Genomic DNA, 22,554 nt, shown 5'->3' with positions numbered 1-22,554 from the left:
GGCCTTGATCATCGACTTATTACTTTGCTCATCTATTATTTTGGAACATGGTCTCAGTCTTTTTTCTCTAGTAGCCAGTCAAACAATATTCTTAATTTTTCAGCAAAACGCTTGCTTGCTTGCTTGTACTCTAAGGGGTATGCCCCCCTTTTTATACAGAGCTACCTTGTAGCTGATAATCGATGAAATATTTTTCTTCATTTTGAGATGTATTTAATTGTTGACATTATGGGAAAGAAAAAAAAAAGAAAAAGGAAGAAACAGGTAAATAACACGAAATGATAGGGAGAACAACAACAGAGAAAAAAAAACCAAAGGAAAGGGATACTTTGTAACACGGATGAAAAAAAAAAGAAGTTGAATGCGAATAAAAACATGGATTTGTAATCTAGAGATGGAGTGCTTCTTCGATACAATAGTTGATGAAATCTTTTCGATAAGACATATCCATACCGAAATGGCGACTGAGCTGTTCTCTGACCTGTTTCTTGGTCATGGTCATCAAATCTGCCGTGGCCGTAATACGTTGCACTTCCCGTCGAATATCTTCATCGCGAGGTCCACCCATCATGACCGCCGCTGCACCGGGAGGAGGAGGCGGTGGAGGGGGCATCATTTCGGCATAGGCGCTTTCACTGTACACGGAAGCGCCCGAGGGCATCATGACCGAACCAGGTCGCATCAAATGTTGATGCAAATGTTGTTGCGACATGCGGAAACTGGCGGCTGAATCGTTATACAGACCGACCGATGCTGCATAAGGTTGGTAGGTGCGTCGACTGGTCGCGGTCACCGAGGTCCCTTTGGTTTCAATGGACCCGGTTTCCCACAACTCGCTTTCGTGATCATTCCATTTCTTGAGTGGGATCGTTTTGGGATCGAAATGGCCCTCGTCCACAGGCAAGGCCTTCTTTTGACCATCTTCGCCTACCACCAAACGTGTATTACCCCATGAGAAATCGTCAAAATGCCAGAATGAATAAATCGGAATAAAGAAGGAAAACAGCGGTATCGCCAAAATGTAGACAATCATCCATCCAATATGTTCCCACTGAATTCATTAAAAACATAGAAACGGGTGAGCGAACTGTGAAAGAGAAGTTTCCTTGCATTCTTTTTTTCTTTTTTCTTCACGATTTTACCTTTCTTCGAATGATAAAGATAATGGCTTGCAAGCCATACACACCGCACAAGGTGATGATAGAAATCATCGGCACCTGACCGGCATCGGAGACCAATCGATAGATAAGATAACCTAGATAACACACGACGGCAGGCATGGCTAACGTGCTGAGCAAATCGAGAATGACGACAAATCGCATGGAGAAGCAGCAAAAACCGCACAGTTGAGGAAGAAAGACCAGCTCTCCCAAGTTATGAATGGTCGAATTGATCCATCGTCTTCGTTGCGATAGCAACACACTCCACGTTTCCGGGGCATTCGTAAGACAACATGCGTCGGCGGTGAACTTGGTCTTGTACGTCGGGAAATGTTTGAGAATCAGGGTGGTCAGATACCGATCTTCACCCAAGTGCAGCAAGTTCTTTTGATGCAACGTGTGAACCCTGTTTTCCGCATAGTCATTGATCACCTGATTGCTCACAAGTAACGGCTGATGCTTCTGAGGCGAGCGCACACGGTACATGCAGAAGCATCCCGGCAGACAAGTGACGGAGCCAAACAAGCTTTCGAATGCTTTGGCCAAAAAGTGGGAAATGTAGTATTCATAAACCTGGATCATGGTCACCCAACTATCCTTTTCATTGGCCAGTTTCGTTTCGCCGCACAGGCCGACGATCTTGGAATCGTGGACAAAGCACGATACCATGCGGTTCAGTGAGTCTGGCAAGACCTCGGTATCGGCGTCAATCATCAGCACAAATTCGTAAAAGCTCGGATTCACGCCAATAACGTTCTTGATCTGATGATAGATTTCCAGTTCCATGGGGGTCATGGGCGATTCAAAGTGTACCTTGTTCAGGAACTGCATCAAGACCATTTGCGAGTCGCGTTTGCCTCGATTGCCTGGTTTTTGACGTTCATTGGCCCCGACTTTGACCACCACGACGTACGGTACCACGTGCCCGGAACATTCATAAAGACCCGAATAGATTTTGCCCATGTTATGCTGTCGTCGACCTTCCCCGAGCGACAGGAAAGATAACGGTTCAGGGTCCACATTGGCATCGACGCCCAGGATATCCAGCACAATGCGTGGCGTAGGTCGGTCGTTGCCACTGCCGACAATCATGCCATCGCATACAAGGAACAGCAATTTGCGCTTGTCGTCGTATCGTAGCACCGCAATGGAATCGATGGTCTTGCGCAGCGATTCTTCACTTTCGGTATAACACGGTACTTGGCAGACGATGAATTTGTCATAGTCTTCGGGCTCACGGTACGATCCGAGCTGCAAGGCGGCCAAGAACTTGAACAGGATGACCGCGCACAGGAAGCCCGTGATAATCAATAAGAAGTACTCGGAGAACTGGCACTGGAGCGATCGACGCGTGTCAACTTTACCCACAAAGAACAGGTTGCGTAGACACACGAGCTGACGCATGCGCAATCCTTGATCGATCGGCAAAGCATCGAAATGCTTGGAGATATCGGTGCCGGCTAACTGACGGAAAAGTTCAACGATGCTGTTATCCATGAAATTTAGATCCAGGTTGGTCGGTGCCACTTGGCCTTCGGGGACACGCGGGGCTCGGCCTCCCATGAGATAATACGTCAAATCATAGATGTCACCGTGCAGAATGGCCCACTGTCGATGCGTGTTGATTTCGCCGAGAGGCACCGTATTGGTGGCTTGCCGGAGAATATCGGATGGTTCGTATCCCATGAACCCTAAACGGTAGTTCTTGCGCATGTACACCATCTGTTCGAAATACCAATCCGGTCGATAATCATTGGTAAAGTAGCGGAAATCGTGGTACGCAGCATTGCGATCGGTCAAATTGACTTGAAAATCAAGCACCAGTTCGTCCGGGACACGGCCCGTGGTGCCATCACACAGCGCGGAGACCTGGACCGGGAACAGATTGGTGGCGTCCTTGCCAGCGTAATCAAAAATGGCGGAATCCGGGATCACTTCGGAGGCCCAATGGTGAGGGGCAAATTTGGTGAGGTCAAACACTTCGCCACGAATGGCCACGTACGCGCTTTCTTTGGTAGATTTACTCTGCAACTCGGAAAACGAAAACACATCCTGATGAGGACAGATGAGAGGACCAAAAAACACAATGAACACCACCATGGCCGCCGATAGCAGAAAGATGAGAAAACACAGGGCCACTTTTTCACGCCACGCAAGACGGATGTCTTTTCGTTTCATGCCTCCGCAGTAATTCAAACAAGGCGACGGCATCCACCAGGTCAACAGCCACACGAGGGCCACCCATTTGCGTCGCACGCTTGACAGCTGTTCTTTTTCTTCCTCGATTACCTCGCTTGGTAAAAGAGCCGGATCACCGAGTTCCATCTTTTTCTCATCGTGCGTACTTTGGCCCTGGCTCTGAGATAAAAGATCCGAACCGTATTCTTGGCTGTCCAGATATTCATCATCGGACAATGCCGAAGACATTTGATCGTCATGAAACGAATACATATCAAACGCTCCGCTACGATGTTTTCGCGGCAAGTGTCCTAGAGAAAAAGAAGAGTAATAATAATAAAACAAGAACGATTGAATTAATATATGAGCGGCTGACCGATAAATGTTTCAAAGTACCTGTGGGCGACATTTTGGATCGCTTGGATTCCGATTTTTCTAGACTACGAAGTTCATCTTCCAGGATGCGGAAGGCCAACGTCGACAGATATACCTTTTTTTTTTTTGGTAATATCCGTGATGTTTGTCAGCGAAAATGAAAAGGTCATTGATCTTTTCTAATGGCTTCTTACCTTGTCACGGCCAATGGCCATATAAGTGGCGTCCCAATTAAAAGCGCCAGCCACCCATTCACAGCGTTCCTGGAGTGGAAGATTAGGCAATGGTTTACCGAGCGTAAGATTCAATGTGGCGGTGTATCGGTCAAAGAATTCTTCCATGGTAAAAATGGTGGTGTAATGAAGAGCAAGACGTCGAGAGAGCGGCCATAGTTTGAACTGACGGACTTGGTGAGCAATTTTCTTGGCGTCGCACGAATTGGGCAAGGACATATCGTTGGGACGAACACACAGAACAAACCAGGGGATGGTATTAGCGAGCATGGATGTTAATTCGGTCACGCCCACCAATAGTTGCTCACCAACGGTGGGTACGCCACCATTTTGACCTGATTTGGTTGGCAACGTCGACCGCAAGGGACGGATACCTTGCTGAGGAGACGACACGCGATTGTGACGTTGTCCATCGGCGCCAATCAGCTGTTCGCTAAACATTTGCGCCACCAGACCGTTGGTGGTGGGTGCACTGTAAGCATTGCCGGTAAACAACGAGACAAAGTCGCTGGATATGTAATCCTCGTTGCGATCCATGAATCCGTTGGGATCGTAGGTTACGGAACCCCAGAAATGCTGAATAGCAAACGCCCGGGCAGTGGTGGCATCGGCTCCCGATCGGAACGACAGTAATTGACCGTCGTTGCTGCGATTGGCACTTTCATACTGCTGGATCAACGAAGCATCGGTGGGACGGGGACCTTGACGAGTAACTTGAGCATTGAGAATCCCAAACATGCCTTTGGCAGGATGCACAAAGAGGTCGATGCAAGCCGCATTGTTAGGCCATGGACCGGTAGGCACGGCTATCCCTTGCTCTGCATATTCATGCAGATCCCGTTCAAAAATACTGGAGAGCATGAATTGATGTGTGACTTCATTCATGTAGTGGAAGGCTAATTGATCGAATCCACCCAACTGGCGTGAAAATCCTGGAACGTCTACGAGGGCAATGGTGCTGTGAGCCTCTTTGGTCAGTCGTTCGTTCATGTGTTCGACGATCCATGTAAACAACAATGCATAGAGAGTTTGCGCCATATCATCACGTTGCTGCGCAGCCTGTTGCGGATCAAGAAACAAAGTGGTGATATCTCGCTTGATCAACTTGCTTTTGTACGACAGTGTGCTCATGAGAGCATGGGGATCCACACCTAAAAGGTCGGCGGCCATAGCCAGGTCGTCGACGTTCTTGACAATGGCGGCATCTTGCGAATTGTTGGGGTCTTCGATGAATACCAGATTTCCGAGATGAAGAATGGCGGCGAGGACCTGAAAGATCTGCGCGATCATGTGCTTGGGAAACAGGAGGGTACGAAGGGCGGAGCGTAAATCATGGTAGTTTTGCGCATCATCCATGGTCGATGCTCGGCCGGTATTGGTATGTGCCAAGTATTGAAAAGCGGACCAGTCCGACAGACCGAGTCGCGCGCGTTCTTCTGGGGGAGCAGCCAGCATGCAATAGAATACATGAAAACTACGTTCATCTTGTCCTGCACCGGTCACCCGATTCTTTTCCAGCATATACGGCATCCATTTGGCCCCTGCAATTCGTCCCCGTTCGGTAAAATGGATATCACAATGCAAAGTGAATCGTGAAGCATTATCATGCGTTGTAGTTTTTGCATTGCCAAAACACTGTAGAATGGTATGGCCATGGAGGATTTGTTGTTGCACTCGTGTTTGTTTTTTGTGTGTACTTAGAGATACAAGGTGATGAAGTGTCTGTTTGAGTTGTTCGGTCTTTCCGCTGCCGCTCTCACCACTACAAAAAATTAGTTAGTTAACCATCAAGTGGTGCGCTGTCAAAAAAAAAAAAGAGGAAAAAGATAAAAGGCACATGCGAGCGATATAGATAAGGACGGGCTTTTTACGTCAAATGTGAGGTAGTAAAACGAGCAGAAAGACAATTCGAGAAACATTGCATCAGATCGTCCAGTTTTGATACGTACCTGAATAAGATGGCCTGGTTGATGCTTGTGCGACGCATGTGAAGGTACGCATGATTGACCAATTGAAATAAATGAGATTCTCGCCATTGATTTAATTTCGCACTTTGAGTGTCTTTGTACTCGATAACGTAATCCTCCCGTATATTATCCCAATTGGCATTGGATTGGAACGGATTCAGTGCAACTAGAACGGAGCAGTTGATACTTGTGTAATGCTGATCACGAAGATACCGTTGTCGTAACGTTTCGGTGATTTCATCTTCGCTCGAGACGTGCGTAAGATCTGTGATTGATTGAGCCATGCCTACTCATCGTCAATGAAACAAGAAGAAAGAAGGAAAAAACACAAGCACCGTTTAGAAATTTTGAGTGGCTACCGTGATTGATTTTTGACTTTTTTCATTTCTCTTCTCTTCTCAACCTACAATGATTAACTGTATACAATGAATAAAAAGTGACGATGGAGCACTTTTTGGGTGAATATCTTGTCTACAATAAGTAAAAAAAATAATATAATAATAATAATGAAAGAAGAGGTCAGGATAAGAAGGAAACAAATGAAAAAAAAAATGAAAAGAAAGAAAAAAAAAAAGGACGAGAGATGGAGGACCTCCTTAAGCCGTTGCTCCTTTATTTGACCCTCCCAAAGTCAAATAAATATAGACATCCCCTAGCAAAGCAAGATTCGAGCACACACATTAGACACATAGAAACATCCACACACAACCACAACCCAATTCGGTCTCCCCCTTCCCCCCCAATGGAACCAAAAATTCCAATCCCCTGCCATGACAACGGTCCATCGGGCCCATCAGTCCATCGGCAACCAACGTCCCGCCGAAGAAAGGAACACCCAACGATGGGCACGTTCGTTTGGACAGAATCCGCAGAATCCGTATCTAAAAAGGGATGAAATGTTTTTTGACATTGCTTAGAAACGATCTCCATAACAAACGAATCACTTGGTCAACGCATAGCATATCAATAAAACAAGCCATATCATAACAACAACATCACCATCATCGCCCACCCACTCACCACCATCAGATAAAACCCAAAATCCTCATTCGTGTGAGAGAACAACCCAACACGGTTTCTTCAAGTGGTGAATGCAAACCCGGCAACAACTTAGGTTTCTATGCAGACTCAGCTGCAAGTCTTGTGTGCATTGCATCGAATCAACAATGCTATCGTTATATATCCCCACGAATCCGAATATAAAGATGGGGTCGCTCTTTTTTTTTTCTCATGTACCATTTCATTCCACGAAGCAAAGAGTTTTACTTTTTTTTATTTTAATACTCAGTACGTGGATGTTGATTTGTGATTTTTACCCCGGGTCCTGTTCGCGTGCAGGTCCAAAGCGAAAAAAAGGCCACGGTTCAAACTACGCTCATTCTTTATTTGATCGACTCCAATGACCGATTTTCCCTGACCTCCCATATTGGGTATGACACCAATTTTTTTTTTTCCGTTGCGCACTGTTGATATGATTTGAATGAGATTTTTCCTTTTCCTTTTATTTTCGCACGGTTCAAAGAAAAAAAAAGTGCGGGCAAGTGATAAAAAGGAACCCAGGTCGGATAATCAATAATGATTGTTCGCCAATCTGCTGTTCTTGTCATCCCAGGCAACGGCCATTGGCGTTGTACAAAGATGAGACGCTTATATTATTTTTGACCCCATTTCATCCCAGAAAACCTTTTTTTCTTGGCTCTCCACCCGTTCCTCCATTCTTTTTTTTTTCTTTATTGTTTTTATTGTTATTTCATTCAACTGTAACTTTTTCTCTTGTACCTTTTTTTTTTTTTTTTGCTTTTATGAACGATATTTCAAATAATCCTTTTGCAGTCTCAAATTCAAGTCAAATCGAGTTGGATGATGCGTCGCTCAAATCCGAATCGTCGTCGCTTCTTTTGTATGCGCAGCCCGAGTCTTATTGTAAGCTGCTGGACGAATTATCCATTATCGACGATCTGTACGATACCTTTTACGACGCTGGTCAAGAAAATTTCGGTACATTTTGCAACTTTTGGGCATTATCCTTGTTTCTGCTGCTTTATTACAGCTGGACTGACCTGATATAATTATCCCCTTGATTCCTTGTTTTTTTTCCCACTCTGGTTTCTTTTTTACGCATGCAGATGAAACGGTGGTCGATGTGGCGAAAAATATTGCGGAGAAATGCCGTGTTATTGAAGAAGCACAGCATTCCGAGTTGAAATACGTCCATGACCTGCACATGTTCCAACAAGTGTTTTCAGCGCGGATTCGCATTTGGCTGGAACAATCCAACAACAAAGAACTGGTGAACAAACTCAAAAAATCAGACCAAGACCTTCACGCTCTGCTGACCTGCTATCACGAATTGGAATGTCTGCATCACGCTGTGGAAAAAGATTTACAAGATCGATTAGCTATATGGGGCCCTACCCAACTCATTTCGGATATATTTTCTAAACTTGTAAGCTGAGGTTGCAAAAAACTTTGGGGGGGGGGAGAGAGAGAGAGAGAGAGAGAGTGATGGTGCGGTTTCGTAAGGACTGGAAACCCAATCATGCGATAGCTTTAACCAAACTCACTCCATTATTTCTAAATTCAGTATTCAGCATTCTCGGTGTACAAAACGTTTATGCAACACTACAACCAAAGTATCGTAGCGCTCGACGTCCTGATGCGTGCCACCCCATTTACAAAACTTCTCGATGTATGTCAGATAACACTTATTCGCCTGACACATTTGCCATCATGTTGACCAAAACATTGACTGACTGACCGACTGTTTTTCTTGATCTTTTTTTATTCTTTATCTTTATCCTCCTTTGTGCTCCTTGCCTTGGTTGACGTTCTGTTTGCTGCGCCTACTCTGATATCAATCTTTTTTTTTTCTTTTCTTTCTTCACATTGACGACGGCTCAAATTCCTAAATGTACGGACGATCCTCCTCACAGACATGTATCGCCGATGCGGGTCATCCGACGATGCAGGCTCTCGATTTACTTTACTATCTGCGAATTCCTATTGGTCGACTTGCGATTTATGCTCAGACCCTCCAACAGCTGATCCGATTCAGTGATCCTTCGCATCCAGATTATGGTCCGTTGGTCCGCGTCACGGACAAGTTTAACCAAATGGCGACAGAGTGGCGCGCAACGTACGGTATTTTGGAATTCTCGTTTGATTGTTCTTTATTTGGCAATATTCTTATTATTTCGTATCGTTACATCACGAGAACATTACTTTTTTCTGACTGAACTGTGAAATCCCTTCTTTCTTATTCATTTAGGTTGCACGATTGCCATTCTCATTTATTAGTATTGGAAGCCGCCCATCATATTCAGTTTTGCCCAATGACCGTTACCCCATCGCGACGGCTCGTCTTGCATGGGACACTGCTAAGAGTAGATGTGGAGGATCTCAGTAATGCCGACGATTTTCGTACGTATGTTTTGTACAACGACGGACTTATATTTTGCCGCAAAGTGAAAGAGAAGAAAGAATCCAAGTTACAATTCAAGGGTACCGTGAATCTGACCTTTGCCAAAGTACGACTATTATCGCCCCAGCTGTGCACGAAAATGATGGAAGCACGCCGCACCGCCTTGTCCACATTCCGTATAAAGAAAACCGCCAAAAAAGGGTCTGGCGAACCGCCTGCGTCGCCGCAGGAAATCTTTGGATTCGAATTGATCACCAACGAAGTATGCATGGATGCCATGATGTTACCGTTCAACCACAGCTTTTCCATTGCCAACGGTCCGGCCAATATTCAACGACGACACATTTTACGATGCAGTTCCTTTGCCGAGCAATCAGCGTGGATCGAAGCCATAAAAAAAGTGCTTCACTCACTCCATAACCAAAAGTAGTAGTTTGGCTGACCTTTTGGATTATTATTTTTCGTCCTATTCTGTCATTCTTTTTCTCGTTCCCCCATTTTTCCCATATACGCTCTCTCTCTCTCTCTCTCTCTCTCTGCCTCTCTCTATCTCTTCCTGCGAATATCCGCGCATGCACTGGTGCACACGCACAGGAATTAATTCTTCCTTCCCTTCCCCCCAAAACAAGACCCACGAATGGACGCCATCACGGCCGCATTATCGGACCCGACATTATATCATCTTATGTATTCAATATGTACAAAGTAGTTCAACTTTTTTTCCTAATAAATAGCGTGTCGCGTTGCCAAGATTTGTATTACGTGATAACGATATCTGGTTGTAAAAACTCGGTTGCCTCTTTGATCCCTTCACACGCCACTCGTTTGCTGTTATACAGAACCATGATGTTGGTGGCAGGAAAGTATGCAAGGAATGGACAAAATAGGAAAGGTGGAAGCGCTTTGAACAGCGAAAAGGTGGGATTGTATTCGATAAATGATACATTTGCTTACATGATCCAACTCTAAACCATGAGAAAAAAAAAAGAAATAGAGAAAATAGGTCCCAGTGAATCATGTAACAAGTAATCATCAATTGAGCTTTTGTATTCCGAGAAGCGGGAAAACAAATGGTCCCTGACACCATCCATGGATCTCGTCCTAACCTCGGAAGCCCGTGTCACCATCCGTCAAAAAAAAGTACCCCGAGCTTTAGCGAAAATGGATCAACATGGGGTGGCACCACCCTGTTCAGTGTGAACATGAAAACAAAATGTAACTTCCACGACTTGGTCACACCCATTTTACCTTTTACCCAATCACACCATACATAGCTATCCAGCCCCACTGAAGACATTGAAAACGCATTTCTCATCACTCCCATTAGCAATAAAATGGTACGACCTTGATTGCAGCAGATGTGTCCAAAGGTATGTGAATATGCTGTTCAGAAAAGTAAAAATGTGCTTCATATGTCGGTAATTTCCTAAACTTAATCTATTGTCCAACATCATCAGAATAAGAGGAAGGAACATCCAAACCTATTCCTTTATTAGTGGGTCCGCGTACAAAGCCTGCAAACCGTGGAATATCCAGACAAGGGACGCCAATCCATGACATCCTAATTCTTTCCTGCAACGCGGTCCCTGACTGTCCAGATCTGGATACATGATTCAAGCTTACGTAAACCTCTATTTTGGCACGAATCTCCTTTCATTGTTCATCGTCAAACATGACAGGGTTCGTCCTTAAAGAAGATGGTGAGAATCCTTTTCTCCTCTTCGGCACAAACCGTAAGCAACTTCTTAAACTTGGTAAGCCTTGCGAGCGGATTTCCAATCTGGAATTGATTTCTCTCGTTGCAGCATGTGAAATGAGTCGTGTCCCCCACATTTTACTCAAGAATGGATCTCGGTCCATCGTAACAATCCATGGTGTTGAAGGCTACGTTAATGATTAAATAGACAAGTTTAATAAAGTAGGATGCGAGAAGAAATGGTACAAAAAAGCAACGCTACATGACTGTAAAGCTAACGAACAAAAATGGAGATTCAGCTAAGTATAAGTAAGCGTGGTGCCAAAGATATTATCCCAAAACTTGGATGTGATGCCGTAACCGGCTTCAAAATCTTTGTAATGATGAGCAAGATGGTATTTCTTCATTTCCTTGAAGTGGAAATCGAGCACTTTGGCATGATGCAGGTAGTAGTGGGTTAGGTCGTACAGAATATAACCAAAAATGCCACCGGCAATCACACCGTGAGACATCAAGGGAGGAAACAAAAGGTGGGCCAGCTTGATCCACGGGTAAGCAAGGAGGACAAACAATGCTGGAGGAACCACTAGTCGCAATCTATTATGACAAAGGACGTTAATAATCACCATCGTCCCTCAAGTATTTTCGATTTTGGTAATACCTGTCCATAGGAAGGTAATGATGGAATCCGTGCAAGGCGAAATGAAGAAGAAACGCAAGTTGATGATCGGGTAGCAGGTCGTCGAGATGGAAAAGGAAGCGATGCAGACCGTATTCAAGCAGAGTCCAAATCATGATACCAAATACAAAGAAAAGAGTGGTGGCAATAGGGTGATGGTACGTAAACGACTGGTACAATTGATAGCCTACATAGGGCAGCCAAATGGTCGGGATCATGTACCATACCGTCTTTGTCAACGGTTCAAGTAGAGGATGGCCGAAAAAGATAGCCGGTGTAGGTAAATATCGAGGTTTGTGTACTTGTTCGAGGTAGAATTCTTTGGTGAATTTGGCTCGCATTATTTGCGGGATCAGAGCTTGACGAAGGTCCAGGAATCGATGCTGCTTCATATCGGTATTTACATCTGTGACGGACGGATGAAAGTCAGGTCGCGTATACGTCTTGAACTCTTCTTCTTGTTGCAATAGTTGAACTCGTCGCTGATGCAGACGGGCTCGTTCACCTTCAAAGTGGCGGTTATCCTGCATAGACTCTGTAATTTCTGTTGTATCGTTTAAAACCCCTACGCAATTGTCATACAGGATTTCATAGGCGCTCTCCGAATGTTCGTGCTCCTGAACGTCTTTCATAATGGCGGTAACGTCTTTGCCCGCGTAATCAAGAATGAGATCAGCCCCTCCGGGATGATCGGCAAGGAATGCCGTGACATCGTACACTCTATCGTTCAACGTAACCCAGCAAGACGAACGAGAGGCGTGTTTACGCACTTGCTGGGAAGTAATAACCGGTAACGCCATGAATTCAGAAAGATTTGACCGAACAAGTAAACAATAAAGACCCTAAATGTCAATGAATTTTGATGTGAAATCAAAACCATTCAATTGGCCACTCCAACAGAAATAGAAAATAAGAAAGAAAAAAAAAACTCCAGATATTCGAAAAACAGAAATTTCATCACCTGATATAAATTTCATTTGTTGCAATTCGGCATGGTTTCGCCGATTTTTTTTTATGCCCGTTCTTTTGCAGCATACAAAGCAGCGAAACCGCGCGAAACCATGAAAGCCGAAACTGTCTGTGCCCGTTTGGACTTTTTTTTTTAGGTCGTCAGCAACTCTGTTACTGCCTGCAAGCTGGAGAGCAGGAGATTTGACACCCGAGTTTTTCTCTTATCCCGCTTACATAACTGATCATAACATCATCAAACATAATACGATTGTATTGATATAAAAATCGCCATGCAATTCGTTTGACAGCAGAAGGAACGGAATCCGAGCCGAAAGATACTCAGTCGTGGTTGGTTTCTACCTTTTTTTTCATCCCCGCTAATAAAGAAGCATTGGATTGCAACCTCACTGCAATTGTAACCAAAAATCCACCTTCCAGTATAATGATCATACTGTCAATAAAATGGAGGCCCACTCTTGGCTGTCATATGCTTTGAGAGACTAGACCTGTTATATTAAATAGCCAAGGGTCGCGCACTTGTAGACAGGAAAAGAAAAATGGCACTGCGTGACTGTGTTTGAATGACATCAGCAACATGTCTCTTTCGCAGTGTCGGCTGGGCTGTGGTCGCGCATACGCTTTTTCACTTTTTCGAGCCACCCTTTTTACTGCCCAAGCACCATGTCAACACCAATGGATATTGATGAGGTGCCTCCTGCCACGACACCTGTTGATCAGGAAGAACCTTCCAAAGGGAAGGGCAAAGCAAAAGACAGCTCAGAGAAACCACGCTTCGAAGTAAAAAAGGTACGAACCGAAAAGAAAAGAGACATAATCAGCACAGCGGCATAAACACAACACCATTGACACTTTTTTTCTCTTATAATAGTGGAATGCCGTCGCTTTATGGGCTTGGGGTAAGTCAAGCATGGGAGGATTGCTTGGTATGCACGACTGACCATTGTGTACAACTTGGCTATAGATATCGTGGTGGATAATTGCGCTATCTGCAGAAACCATATTATGGATCTTTGTAAGACCATCATCAGTATATGTTGCTTTGCATGGGAACCAACCACGATGTTTTTTGTTAGGTATTGAATGTCAAGCCAATCAAGCTTCCGCCACCTCCGAGGAATGTACAGTAGCATGGGGTATTTGTAACGTAAGTTGCTCTCAATTCAAAACGATTTCAGGAGTTGCGCCAGTTCATTCAACATCTTCTTTCACATGGTGATCGTTTAGCATGCTTTCCACTTTCACTGCATTTCACGTTGGTTAAAGAGTCGTCAAGTATGTCCTCTTGATAATCGTGAATGGGAATGGCAAAAGTAAGTTGAAGGAACAACGAAAAAAGATTGGATTCCTGCATGAAAATAAGATGGAAATTGAAAGCACAAAAGCTGCTCTACACAGATAACTAATATGGACTTTTTTTTTCTCACAGATACGGCCGATAAATGCAAAGATTGTGTTTGGCTCCTTTTTCTTTTTACTGATGCCTATTCCTGGTCTCCTATATTACACTGCTTTTTTTGGTTTACCTCGTTTTAACATTCTGCCACTTTTCTTACCCAGTCGAATAAATATCAGTTCATCACGAAACATGACAAAAAAAATAGTTTCAAGTACTTTTTATTCTTAAATAAGCGAAGGGAGGATGATGACAAAGAGAAGGACGGATGGACTATACTGTAAAGGAGGACTTGTTTTTATCGAAGCATGCGGAGGTAGGCGAGGAAGAGAGCACCGGCACCAGTCATGGTACCGATCATATACTGCAATATCTGGAATTTGATGGCTTCCATTTGCGTGCGCAATCCAGCAATTTCACTTTCAATGCGGGTATCCGTTTCTTTGACCTTGATCTCTTGGGCACTGGCTTCGTCTCGAATGCGGCCTTTCTCCAGATTCAGATCCAATCGCACATTGGCCTGCGTGCGCGTGATCTCTTCGCGCAGTTTTTGTCTCAACTTTTCAAGCTCGCCCTGTAATCGCTCGTTTTCCGCCTTCATCATGACAAAGTCATTCTTTTCCAGCAACTGAATCTCGGACTTTAACTGAGCAAAATCGACCTTGTACGTGTATACAGTCTACACAAAATGTCAGAGACATGTTCTCATTGGCTTGCTCGCTTTCATTTCACCTTTTCTTGCTCGGCTTTCGACACCATGCTCTTGGTCAATCCTGTCATACTAAGAGAGAAGAATGAGTTGGTTTGTGACGCTTAGTGGAATCACTACAAAAAAAAGAAATACCTTTCGGAAATGACTTCACGTAGAGAAGCCATAATCGCTTCACTTTGTTCTCTGGTAAATCCTTCATTTTCTAATCGCTCCACAAACTTAAAGGTATCAAAATGGTACTGCGATATGGATCGCACCGCCACTTGCATGCAGGGACCATGCATCGCCATGAAGCGGCTACGGGTCGTTGCTGGTGTGTTCATCAAAGCAAGCATAGCCAACAGTTAGTTTGCGTATGTCCTTGCGGTAAGTTAACGAAAACGAGTGGCCGATTACCTCGAAGGAATGGACGCACGAATGGCAATGATGTCATTGTCAAGTGATGTGTTGTAATAGTGAAAGTGGAGGGGGAAAAAAGGGAAAACTTGCTCTAATCACTTGAAGAAGACCAGTCTTTTTAGGCAAAAGACAGTCATGACGTTCCCAAATAGGTCGATCTTTAATTTTATTTCGACACATTTTTAGCCCCAAAATCCTAGATTATTCCATTCATACCCATGTTTGGCTGGCGGCGGTTTGAGTGATGGCGGTAGTTCACGTACTTTCCAGCCGGAAGGTAGCTTGTAACGAGGGGTTCGTTTCAACTGTTCCTGGCGTCGGAGACTATTTTGGGCCAGCTGAAGCGCTCGTTGTTGCTCATCAGCACGAACCGCATCGAGCCACTGGGTCAGCTCAGGAGGAAATATCGGTTGCCCTTTGTATCAAATTGGATCAGAAAAAAAGAGTCAGCAAATTTCCATTAAAACTGGTCAAAATGGGTACCATAATAATCGTATGTAATGTGGTTGCCCTTGCACTGAAGCTCGAATTCACAGAATCCGTGTGTATTAAAGTTGCGGCACGGAGGCTTCTCCATCTGTTCACGAATGAAGACCTCGGGATCTACTCCTTTTTTTTCAGAACCGGTCCATTCAAAAAGGCAAAACGACCTTGGCAAAAGTACCTTTAAACCAGTCATAATGTCGCTTCCGATTCGCTAAATGAAGCGCGCCTTCATTGTGATTCTTTCGATTGGTCGCATTATCCGGAAAAGAGCAGTTGCAAAAGTCGCAGTAATCTGCAGTCGAGTTGACTTGTGAGCAATATTTCAAATGGTCGCTGCCAGCCCTCCCATGAATACTTGCATTTTCGAGGCATTCAGTTGAAAGCCGCTTGTCGACTTCTATGCGAAATGTCAAGGCCTTTCTATAAGAGCAGTCACCCTCAAACAGCGACGACAACGCGCATGCGTTTTTTTCTTCTTTGTCAAGCGCTCAGGTCTCGCAACAAGAATATCAAAGCACTTTTTGCTTATTGAAATAGTAAGCAGTCTCGCTCCTTTTTAATTCGACTGTGAAACGACTGGTTAGAGAATCTGCTACTTGCCATCGTGCTCGACTAACTTTGCCCGAGTGGTAAATCCTACAGGGATTTGCCTCTTCCACATGTGGACCATAATTCAAGCAGCCATCGACTCTGTATTGCTCCATATGACATTTGGGAGAACACATATGTATGTGATGGATCGAAAAAGGTCCAACGAATAAAATAAAAAAAATAAAATAAAAAAGACATGTGGGCAAGTTGCAAGCCAACAGATATTGTCAATGATTGAATCGTTTTACAGTGGTTTGCGATATGAATTGACCTATGTGATAAAGTGAAGCGAGATAAAAAGTATGCCGCATTATTATCAAAAGCTCCTGCTCTCAACAAGCCACTACGGAAACAGTAACGAACGTTACATAGGCAAGAGATGATCAACTCCTTGGACGTTTAAACAAGTGTACTGCGATTTTGTTCAAAGATTCATTGTTGGCAATGATTCAGGGAGTCTCCATGACAAGGATGCACGTCCGCCGGTTGCACAATGTTTTGATGGATGCATGTGATTGCCTGATTGTGTGTCGCAGCTTTTGTGGCACCCTTCTTTTTCTTTTTATTATTTCATCACCGCACTCCGCTTTTTTTTCAGCCTTGCTGAAGCTTCTCGAAATTCTGGTCATCATCATCCCTCACGCTTCCGGTATCGTGATAACAGTAGCTAGTATGTATTTGGAATAGAGTGAAGGCTATGTGGCTATTTCTCACAATCATTGCACAAAATGCATCCATTGCCATTTCTCCTGGATAGGGCGTGGATAGAAAACAGATTTCATTGTTGCCGTTCGATAAGAGACGGAGCTAAATCTTGTATTACCTGAACAAACCATGCTTTCGATCATGTGCTCCTATTTAATAGCCTTGAAGGGAAAACACAAACGACACTATTGCCGCTATTTTCGGCGTTGTTGGTTGGCATGCCGATGCATGGAAAAAAAATGGGAACATGCCAAGATCGGTGACAATACAGTTATCATCAATGGCGAATACGAAAGTGGGATACCCTATTTCAGGCAAGAAGAAAAAGGAAAGCGATTGCATGGAGAAAATGAATATTCGATATCTTATCGACGATATACCATCCAATCATTGATCATGGTATATTCTGATGCGAGGAAAAAAAAAAGCAAAAACAAAAAAAAAGGGCCTCCTGTCATTTATGGAAATCCCCTTGCGAATGCTGCAAGTTGACATTGGTTTAATTTCCATCCCGCGTTTTCAGCAGTTATCGCGTTGATGAATGCCATGTGAATATCAACCGCCACCGGTAATCCATTGCATGCGTTGACGCTGATAACAGCAGCAGACTGTGGAAAAGGGAAGGAAAAAAATAAGATCGTCACCTATCCATTGTTTAGATTATGGCAGGATTCAAGCTTGTTATGAGAACTGTGTTTTTTTTTGTCGGTGGGAATTTCGTCAATGTTCAGTTTAGTTCCATTCAAGGCTTGACCATGAAAGGCAACAATAAGAAGCACCCTGCGCCTTTGTGGTCAAACGATAAAAAACGGTCATCTCAGGAAGGTAAATATTGCAAATTTAAATACAATAAGAGCCCCAGTGACTTGGATGCAAAGTGTAAAACAAAAAAAAAATTAATTTTAAAAAAAAGTAGTAAAGGTCGAAGAGGAACAAGGTCACCAGACATTGTGATTTCTGAAAAGAAAAAAAAAATTGTTGGTTGGGGTTCCCGGTTACAGTTATGGTTATGGTTTAGTGATCATGGCAACGAAATAGACACACAATTTTTGTAACAAACTGCAAAAAAATGATATGACTGTCCACCCAACTAGGTATAAAGATAGTCTGTGTATGGAATGCTTCATCTTTCACCAGCGTCTTTTGAGGTTTGGTTCTTTTTAGTTTGGGTATTTTTTTGTCATGAAATGGAGCGGGTTCTGATTTCCTAAAAAGGGAATGGGTTCGAGTAACACGTGAAAATGGATGTTTCACATGGCGATGAAACCAAATTCTCTCTCCTTGTTCACGCAGCTGTCCCTTCTCCCCAAATCTATCGGTTTTCAGATATCCCCATTCCTTTTTTTTTTTTTTTTTTTACCTCTTCTTTTTTTTTGGTTTCCCTTTTTCTTTTTCTTTGTATTGAAAGAAGGAATATATTTTTTGTTATCTCCTCTTGACTCTAATTCGTTCATCGTACCACGTTCCCGATCTTTGGCATTTAGTGTGCTTTTTATAACACGCAATGACACAACCATCGGCCATGTCCATTACTCAACTTTGCAGTTCGCCAGCTGCAGATGGAAAAGACCAACCTTCGACGTTTATACACGAAGACCCCGACGTCCAAATGGCTGCAGAAGCATTAGGCGATATGGCCAAAAGCGGTGGTGTACCCACAGGTACATAATCTAACATTCTATTGTCGATCCAGAAACACTTTTTTTTACTTATTTATTCAATGTCTTGCAGCTAAACCGAAATCCATCCAGCTTCCTCCACTTTCTACGAATCCGTCGGCACCGTCAACGACCCCTAGCTCACCTTTACCTACGCCTTCATCGTCGGCTTCCAACCCTCGTTATTCGTTTTCTAGTGATTCTACACAGGAAGACGTTGATCCACTGCGTCCATCCTCAACTCATATGTCTCATGCTCATTCTCAGCAATACCATTTCATGCATCGCGTTTCCAATATTCCCCTTGTCAATTCCGCCCTTCGTGCTTACGAGAGTTCCAAAGCGTCCAACAGTATGGTGAAATACGGAGCTGAAATGGTAGAGTCCTTTGCCGCTCCCATTTATGACAAGTTTAGTCGGAGAGCGCTTTCCAACGATGTCGATGATTGGGGATGCAAGCAACTCGATAAAGTGAGTTTTTCTTTATGGTTACAATGAATAGGAAAATACTCATGTTTTTTCCCGCGTGCCATAGTTGGAAGAAAAGTATCCTAAATATGTCAGTGGCCGAGAAAAGGAGGAAGATGAGGCCAATATTGCCGCTCACGCTTTGGCACGTACATCGATTTCCGATAATCATGATCGGGATAGACTCAGGAAACGACGCATTGAAGATCGTGAAGATACATCATGTGAGTCATTTGTTTACTTTTTTTTTGATACAAAAAAATGGAGGCACGAAACGCTTGATTTGGGCAATCATCCTTTCAGGCGTGGGTCTCTTTTTTTTTCCCATTATTTATCGGTGAAATGGTTACTCATTGTGCCTTTATTATTTATTTTTATTTTTATTTTATCTTGGCCATTGGGTTACAGTAAAAGCTCGATCGAGACCGTGTTCACGTTCTACTTCGCCTCATCGTCCATATACAATTACCAAGCCCACCGCCACACGTCATCATCCCAGTAGTCGATGGCATCGTATTGTTATGCATGCCGGATCGGCGGCAGGTACCACTGCGGCGGTCGTGAGTGAAGAAAGTATGAAATGTCTAAGATATTGCCTTACTTGGCTCGAGGTAGGTTGATCCACCACTGTCCCCATTCATTTCTTTTTTTTTTCCCAACCAACTAATGGCATTCACATGCAAAAATTTCATAAAGTATGCCACACAACATATTGATCAACAAATGAATATACTCCGAAGTTTTCTGGTGTCACTGGCCACCCAATCTTCGTCGTCCTCTTCTTCTGAAGAAACGGCGGTGGCCAAGGAAACATCGGCTGCAAGTACATTGGCGTCGATCAAGAAGGAGATCATTGACACGTTGCGTAAAGTGGTCGATGTCGTGAGTAAATATGCCGGTTCCGGATTGCCGGAACATGCCAAAGCCAGTGTCCGAGGATTTATTCTAGCCTTGCCAGGGCGGTGGGCTACGTTGAATTCATCGACCACCGCTTCGCCCATGAACTCCCCCCGCGTGCATCCACAAGATCCACGCACCCATGAAACCTCGATTAAATTGCTCAACTTTGGTGGTGAATCGATTGAAATGTTGCAAGCTGTGTCCTCGGTGTTTTCTGACACCATTGAACGAGCTGAATTATGGTTGCAACGGTTGCGCGTCGTCGGTGTCACCGGCACGCCAAGAACCGAAGCCGATCCTGTCCCCATGGAAACCATCAATGAACAATCATCGTCATCCAAGGAGCCGGAACCCATGGACGTGAAATGATTATAAAAAAACCAGTCGCTTTCTTTTCATTTTTGTCCCTTTTGTATTTCAGGCCTTTTTTTTTTTCTTTTCGATACTCCTCCCTCTTTTTCTTGGTTTTTCCTTTCACCCCGATTCTCCTTGGCATACCGATTTTATCTTTATATTTTTTTTTCTCATTCTCTCTTTTTGATACCAGCCTTGTGTTATTTTTTTTTTGTACAGTTCGTGAAAGAAAAATGAAGAAAAAAAAAATAAGTTTACCCAAACCATTTCAGGAATCTTTTACGTCATGGCCATCACCCGAACTATGATTGGACCAGAACTTGAAACTCCACAGTGAAAGAAAAAATGCTGAATGGCACCACGTTGAGAGAGGATTCGCTTTTTCCCTTTTCCCTTTACAATTTTCTTTCCCTTTCTTTTTCTTCTTTTTTTTTTCTCCCTTTCCATTTAGTATGGTCAAGATACCCTCTTCTAACAATCCCAATCATTCCCCACGACCGACACTACATCGTAACGAAAGTTCGTTAACACTGCTTCCGTTCACTCACAAAGTCGGGGGTCATGTCTCCATGTTCCGCTTAGCTTCCAATGGAGCGATCTGTAAAGCGGTAACGGGAACGAGGGAACGCAACTTTTACGAAGCACTGCAACGACTACCCCATATGTTGTCATTTATTCCGCAGTATATGGGCGTCGTTCGAGTATCTTACAATAACAAAAACAAGCCGGAAATTGCACTGGAACAAGACAGACGGCGACTGAGACGGCAGGCCTCTTTACGACGAACCTACGGCGCCTCGGAACCTTACTACGATGATCGGTCGACGTCCCATCCGGTGATTGATCTGGCATTGACGGTGGATGATGCGATTCCTCCTTCGAACGACCGGCCGATTGCGGAAGAATTTGTGGTGATTGAAGATTTAACGTTGGGGATTCAAAAACCGTGCGTGCTGGATCTCAAGTTGGGAACTCGACAGCACGGTGTGTATGCATCACCTGCCAAGGAAGCAAGTCAAACTTTGAAATGTGAACGATCCACCAGCCGACAATTGGGCGTGCGGATGTGCGGTATGCAGGTAAGCTACAAGTCAAAATCCAAAAATAGAAGTCGGCGAGAAACACGGGAAAAACACAAAGGCAGAGAGGAAAAGCAAGGGACATGGTTTTTTTTTCTTCTTCCCTCAACTCACCTCATCTCAGAAGTGAGGCAAACCAGGGCGTGAAGAGAGAGAGACGATGAGTGAGGAGGAGAAGGGGGGTAGGAATAAAAAACAAAGAACGACAGATCAGTTGTGTAACGAAAAACAATTGGATTGATTGATTGATTGTTTTTTCTCTCTCTTTCTTTTCGGATTCTCTCTGTTTTGGGATTTTGTTTGTTTTATATATTCCGGTGTTGTTTACATTATGTTTACATTATGGTTTTTTTTTGTGTTTCCTTTTTTTTTTCTTATTTGTAGGTTTACAAAACGGAGGGGTACGAGATACAAGACAAATACATTGGACGAAATTTGACACCACAATCGTTTGAAGAACTATTATTAAATTTTCTTCATGATGGGACACGGGTTCTTTTGGATTTGATTCCCGACCTTGTCCGGAAACTGCGACGGTTGGCGCAGGTGATTGGTTCCATGCGAGGCTACCGATTTTTTGGATCGAGTTTGCTCATGATTTATGATGGCGCCAACAGTTCTCGACCGATCGATGTACGCATGATCGATTTTGCCCACTGCGTTACGAAACAAGAAATGGAAGAAAATCTTGCCAACATGCGCTATCCTCCATGTAACCCGCATGGACCAGATCATGGTTCCTTATTGGGCATTCAAACCCTCATTGACGTGTTTGAAGACATTTATGAATCCGCCCAATGCCGGCACGCCTTGTTTCCCATGGCTACCATTCGTCCCAACCTTCCCACCACAACCACTACGACTACCCCGACAACAGTATCACCCGGCTTGGCAGCAACAACAACAACAACAACAAATACAAACATCATTACCTCCTCTTCTCACGCTTCTCCACTTTCTTTTCCGTCCACCACCTCGGCTGTGACTTCATCCGTCATTGCTTCAGATTAATGTTGTACCTCTCTCTATTTCTTGCCCCGCTACCCAACCCCTAATTTCCGTTTCTTTTTTTTTTTTTTTACCCAACTCTCTGCATCGTTTTCTGATTTCTGCTCTATTTCTCTGTCT

General features: G+C 43.9%; 8 protein-coding genes across 8 annotated transcripts; 4 read left to right on the top strand and 4 right to left on the bottom strand.

Annotated features, from left to right (window-relative positions):
* Nucleotides 1-80: 80 nt before the first annotated feature.
* On the bottom strand, nucleotides 81-6,442 carry BYT42DRAFT_573112 (chitin synthase-domain-containing protein). Its single transcript, XM_051568695.1, has 6 exons — nucleotides 6,321-6,442; nucleotides 5,896-6,199; nucleotides 3,908-5,708; nucleotides 3,735-3,828; nucleotides 1,143-3,649; nucleotides 81-1,051 (listed from the first exon to the last, which is right to left on the bottom strand). Exons 2-6 carry the CDS (start codon nucleotides 6,195-6,197, stop codon nucleotides 389-391), a joined length of 5,367 nt encoding a protein of 1,788 aa, XP_051422142.1. The 5' UTR covers nucleotides 6,198-6,199; nucleotides 6,321-6,442; the 3' UTR covers nucleotides 81-388.
* Nucleotides 6,443-8,059: 1,617 nt separating this feature from the next.
* BYT42DRAFT_498321 (Dbl homology domain-containing protein) lies at nucleotides 8,060-9,764 on the top strand (the record flags this gene model as incomplete). Its single annotated transcript, XM_051564555.1, has 4 exons — nucleotides 8,060-8,359; nucleotides 8,498-8,563; nucleotides 8,847-9,049; nucleotides 9,182-9,764. Coding segments are annotated over 4 exons (1,152 nt in total), but the record flags the coding sequence as incomplete, so codon positions are not given.
* A 1,459-nt stretch (nucleotides 9,765-11,223) lies between these two features.
* Nucleotides 11,224-12,634, bottom strand: BYT42DRAFT_573106 (uncharacterized protein). Its single transcript, XM_051568694.1, has 2 exons — nucleotides 11,692-12,634; nucleotides 11,224-11,627 (listed from the first exon to the last, which is right to left on the bottom strand). Exons 1-2 carry the CDS (start codon nucleotides 12,507-12,509, stop codon nucleotides 11,330-11,332), a joined length of 1,116 nt encoding a protein of 371 aa, XP_051422140.1. The 5' UTR covers nucleotides 12,510-12,634; the 3' UTR covers nucleotides 11,224-11,329.
* A 662-nt stretch (nucleotides 12,635-13,296) lies between these two features.
* Nucleotides 13,297-14,271, top strand: BYT42DRAFT_573104 (uncharacterized protein). Its single transcript, XM_051568693.1, has 6 exons — nucleotides 13,297-13,467; nucleotides 13,550-13,577; nucleotides 13,643-13,693; nucleotides 13,755-13,825; nucleotides 13,906-13,991; nucleotides 14,108-14,271. The coding sequence occupies exons 1-6, from the start codon at nucleotides 13,342-13,344 to the stop codon at nucleotides 14,118-14,120; spliced, it is 375 nt and encodes a 124-aa protein (XP_051422139.1). The 5' UTR covers nucleotides 13,297-13,341; the 3' UTR covers nucleotides 14,121-14,271.
* Nucleotides 14,272-14,372: 101 nt separating this feature from the next.
* BYT42DRAFT_614800 (uncharacterized protein) lies at nucleotides 14,373-15,121 on the bottom strand (the record flags this gene model as incomplete). Its single annotated transcript, XM_051571892.1, has 3 exons — nucleotides 14,373-14,753; nucleotides 14,807-14,855; nucleotides 14,919-15,121. The coding sequence occupies 3 exons, from the start codon at nucleotides 15,119-15,121 to the stop codon at nucleotides 14,373-14,375; spliced, it is 633 nt and encodes a 210-aa protein (XP_051422138.1).
* Nucleotides 15,122-15,367: 246 nt separating this feature from the next.
* BYT42DRAFT_498766 (uncharacterized protein) lies at nucleotides 15,368-15,961 on the bottom strand (the record flags this gene model as incomplete). The annotated part of the gene is made up of 3 exons (XM_051564584.1): nucleotides 15,368-15,531; nucleotides 15,669-15,791; nucleotides 15,850-15,961. Coding segments are annotated over 3 exons (399 nt in total), but the record flags the coding sequence as incomplete, so codon positions are not given.
* A 2,364-nt stretch (nucleotides 15,962-18,325) lies between these two features.
* On the top strand, nucleotides 18,326-20,595 carry BYT42DRAFT_645680 (transcription factor Opi1-domain-containing protein). Its single transcript, XM_051572660.1, has 5 exons — nucleotides 18,326-18,628; nucleotides 18,699-19,096; nucleotides 19,161-19,317; nucleotides 19,502-19,704; nucleotides 19,790-20,595. The coding sequence occupies exons 1-5, from the start codon at nucleotides 18,472-18,474 to the stop codon at nucleotides 20,360-20,362; spliced, it is 1,488 nt and encodes a 495-aa protein (XP_051422136.1). The 5' UTR covers nucleotides 18,326-18,471; the 3' UTR covers nucleotides 20,363-20,595.
* A 282-nt stretch (nucleotides 20,596-20,877) lies between these two features.
* Nucleotides 20,878-22,050, top strand: BYT42DRAFT_467939 (uncharacterized protein; the record flags this gene model as incomplete). Its single annotated transcript, XM_051563533.1, has 2 exons — nucleotides 20,878-21,426; nucleotides 21,811-22,050. Coding segments are annotated over 2 exons (789 nt in total), but the record flags the coding sequence as incomplete, so codon positions are not given.
* Nucleotides 22,051-22,554: the final 504 nt, after the last annotated feature.

Source organism: Radiomyces spectabilis (assembly GCF_025331425.1).
Source record: "Radiomyces spectabilis strain NRRL 2753 chromosome Unknown BYT42scaffold_8, whole genome shotgun sequence".
Taxonomy (NCBI): Eukaryota; Fungi; Mucoromycota; class Mucoromycetes; order Mucorales; family Radiomycetaceae; genus Radiomyces; species Radiomyces spectabilis.
Note: the sequence above shows the minus strand (reverse complement) of the source record. Positions and strands in the feature narration are given on the sequence as shown.